The 3,071-nt window shown below is 59.7% G+C and overlaps 1 protein-coding gene across 2 annotated transcripts in view; it reads left to right on the top strand.

Annotated features, from left to right (window-relative positions):
* The first annotated feature begins 6 nt into the window (after positions 1–6).
* Positions 7–3,071, top strand: part of Cdc34 (cell division cycle 34, ubiqiutin conjugating enzyme) — a 7,733-nt gene continuing 4,668 nt past the window's right edge. The window contains exons 1-4 of one of the 2 annotated variants that reach the window (XM_010634977.2): positions 7–219; positions 2,262–2,348; positions 2,539–2,636; positions 2,770–2,904. In XM_010634977.2, coding sequence (XP_010633279.1) covers positions 43–219; positions 2,262–2,348; positions 2,539–2,636; positions 2,770–2,904 — 497 coding nt within the window. In that variant the 5' untranslated portion in view covers positions 7–42. The remainder of the gene's footprint in view (positions 220–2,261; positions 2,349–2,538; positions 2,637–2,769; positions 2,905–3,071) is intronic. The other variant, XM_010634978.3, reaches the window with a different exon arrangement.

Raw genomic sequence — 3,071 nt, 5'->3', positions numbered from 1 at the left:
GCCGCCGCCGCCGCCGCCGCTACCACCACCACCACCACCGCGATGGCTCGGCCGCTGGTGCCCAGTTCCCAGAAAGCGCTGCTGCTGGAGCTCAAGGGGCTGCAGGAGGAGCCGGTGGAGGGCTTCCGCGTGGCTCTGGTGGACGAGGGCGACCTGTACAACTGGGAGGTGGCCATCTTCGGGCCCCCCAACACTTACTACGAAGGCGGCTACTTCAAGGTGAGCTCGGGTTCCCCTGCGTCCCTCTGCTGTCAGTCGCCCCAGCGGCCTCCCCTGGCTCCCTGAGCCGGCCGCAGCCTAGGCTTCCTCCATCACCCGGAGGGCAAGCGGGGCCCCCTCGCTTTGTGCGGGTGCGAGGCGCTCGTTGACCTCACCTCAGGGAAGAGGGCACCGGCGGCACCTGCCGCGGCCACTGCTCGGTTCCAGCAGGGGCCCGGATGGGGCTTGGCAACCAGACCTGCTTGGAAAGCGGCCACCCTTCCCCAGAGCGGGGCCGCTCCCTGGCTTTATGTAACCTGTGCCCTCGGGAACATGGAGGCAGGGGTCACCGCGCTCACACTGCTCCCCCAGCCACACCTGGGGTTGCTGTCCTGTTCCCTGCCTGCAGCACCCTGAGGGTCCCCTGTTACCCCTCTCTCTAGTTCCCCTGAGCAGGTGGCTTTTGGGGGCCCAGATCTTGCTTTCTGGGCTGTTTCTCCTGCCCGCCCCCACGAGGCTGCAGTCTTTGGTGTTTTTGTTGTTGGGAGTGGGGAGCCAAAGGCCATCCCCCAGAGTGGCTGTGTTCCTGTCTGGTGTGACAAAGAACGAGGGCAAAAATCAGGGCAGTTTTCTTGACTTCACAAGCAGAGCCCAGCTGAGGCCTTGGACTCCTTTCAGAGACACGGGACCCTATTTTGGAGCCAGAGGGAGGAAGGCAGGGTCACCCTCCTGTGAGGGGAGCAGGTGGGAGGGAATAGAATCCAAAGCCCATCTGGCTGCAGAGGTGTCTGTATTGGCACCATACCTGCCCACTAGCCATGAGGGCAGCGACCTTTTCTACTAGGAAGCTGTTCGTTTATTCATTTACGTACTTATTTATTTAGTTTTTTTCAAGATAGGATTTCTCTGTGTAGTTCAGGCTGGCCTTGAGCTCAGCATGTAACCCATGCTGGTCTCCTACTCCAGATCCTCCTACCTCAGCCTCAGAAGTGCTGGGATTACAGGCGTGCAACAGCTTGTCTGTCCTAGAGAGTAATTCTTGAGTTGCCCTTCTGAGTTACAGGATAGGATGGGGTAGAGAGACACAATGTGGACATCCTTATGTCACCACTCCAAATGGAGTCTGGAATAAGAAACCTCTGAAGTCACCAAATGGTGTAAGCAGCATCCCTAACTCCTTTAGTCTGCTTGGGGGAAGAGTGTGGACTCAGCTCAAAGTAGGGGTGACCAAATTCCACCCCAAGGCCAGGCCAGGGTCCTACTGCAGCTGTGGTCTGGAAGGAAAACTCAGAGGTCCTGGGCAGCAAGGGATTTCGATGGAGCCTAGCACTGGGGGGATTAGCCCCTCCTTCCAGAACAGGCTGGGTGTCCAGAGGGGACTTCCGGAAGACTAGGGAAAGGCTGGCCTCCACCCCTTGGAGCTCCACCTCCAGCGCCCTGGCCCATTAGCTGGGGACAGGGCTTCCTTGTTTACCTTCTGAGGCCCTCAGGGCAGTGGACAGAGTCACAGCCTCCACCACTGGAGCAGCTCTGATGAGGAGGTGGCTGGGATCCTCCCTTGTGGCCAACCTTGCCCAGGTCACAGGAGGAGCAAGGCAGTGACATGGAATGTGTCCCCCCCCAAGGCCTGGGTCCCTGCTGACTCAGCTCCCCCCAGCCAAGTAAATGCACCCATGCTAGCCCTCCCTCAGCCTGGACACCAGGCTGCATGGGCCATACACCTACCTCCAAGGGTGGCCTGGAGCCCCTGCCAACCGATGACATCTGCTGATGGGGGCCTGGGTCTAGACCACCCATGGTCGAGGCCCCCCAGATAGCTGGTACCCTTGTTCTCAAGTGGCCAGCCACCTGCGCCTAGTCTGGCCACCTGGGCTTGGTGGTAGCTGGGATCAGCTCAGGTGACTGAAAAGGCCAAAGCAGCCTGATGTGGGTGACAGATAGGAAGTTCCTATCCCTGTGGAGCCACAGCCTTCAGGCACAGTGCTAACAGGCCTTGGACACTAGTCTGCAAAGTGAGTTCTGGGTTCTGCGCACCCTTGAGCGCTCTGCTTTGTGCCCCTCAGGCCCGGCTCAAATTTCCCATCGACTACCCGTACTCCCCACCAGCCTTCCGCTTTCTGACCAAGATGTGGCACCCGAACATCTATGAGGTAAGCCTGTGCTGCCATCATGCACCTGCACACTTGTAGACACAGGCACAGACACGCACATACCTCCCACGAGGAGCACTGCACACATATGCACACGTACACCCCACCCGTACACATACCCACCTCCCACAGCCTGTGCTTGGCAGGTGCCGGGAGCCAGCTGACCTGTGCGACTCTCTCCTCCTCGCAGACAGGGGACGTGTGCATCTCCATCCTGCACCCCCCAGTGGATGACCCCCAGAGTGGGGAGCTGCCCTCAGAGCGGTGGAACCCCACGCAGAATGTCAGGTGAGGGCTCCCACCTGTCCCCAGTCCAGCCCCTCGCGGCATCCCCCACCGTACCCAGGCTTGAGGCTCCTCTCGCTCGGGTGCAGACTCTTGTGTGCCCGGCGTCCCCTGCCCTGACCCACCACTCCCCCAGGACCATCCTTCTGAGCGTGATATCCCTGCTGAATGAGCCCAACACCTTCTCGCCGGCCAACGTGGACGCCTCGGTGATGTACAGGAGGTGGAAGGAGAGCAAGGGCAAGGACCGCGAGTACACAGACATCATCCGGTGAGCGTCAGGGTCAGTCAGGGCAAGGCCTGTCGTGCCTCTTTCCTTCTCCTCCTTAGAAAACCAGGTGGTTGGGCCAGGGGTTTAGCTTGGTGATTCTGCCAGCTGCTTCACAAGCGCAAGGACCGGAGTTCCATCCCCGGTACAAAAAAAAAAAAAAAAAAAAA

Source organism: Fukomys damarensis, unplaced genomic scaffold (genome assembly GCF_012274545.1).
Source record: "Fukomys damarensis isolate Sample0158 unplaced genomic scaffold, DMR_v1.0_HiC HiC_scaffold_37, whole genome shotgun sequence".
NCBI classification, from domain to species: Eukaryota; Metazoa; Chordata; class Mammalia; order Rodentia; family Bathyergidae; genus Fukomys; species Fukomys damarensis.
The sequence above is the reverse complement of the archived record's forward strand: the minus strand, read 5'-3'. Positions and strand labels throughout refer to the sequence as shown.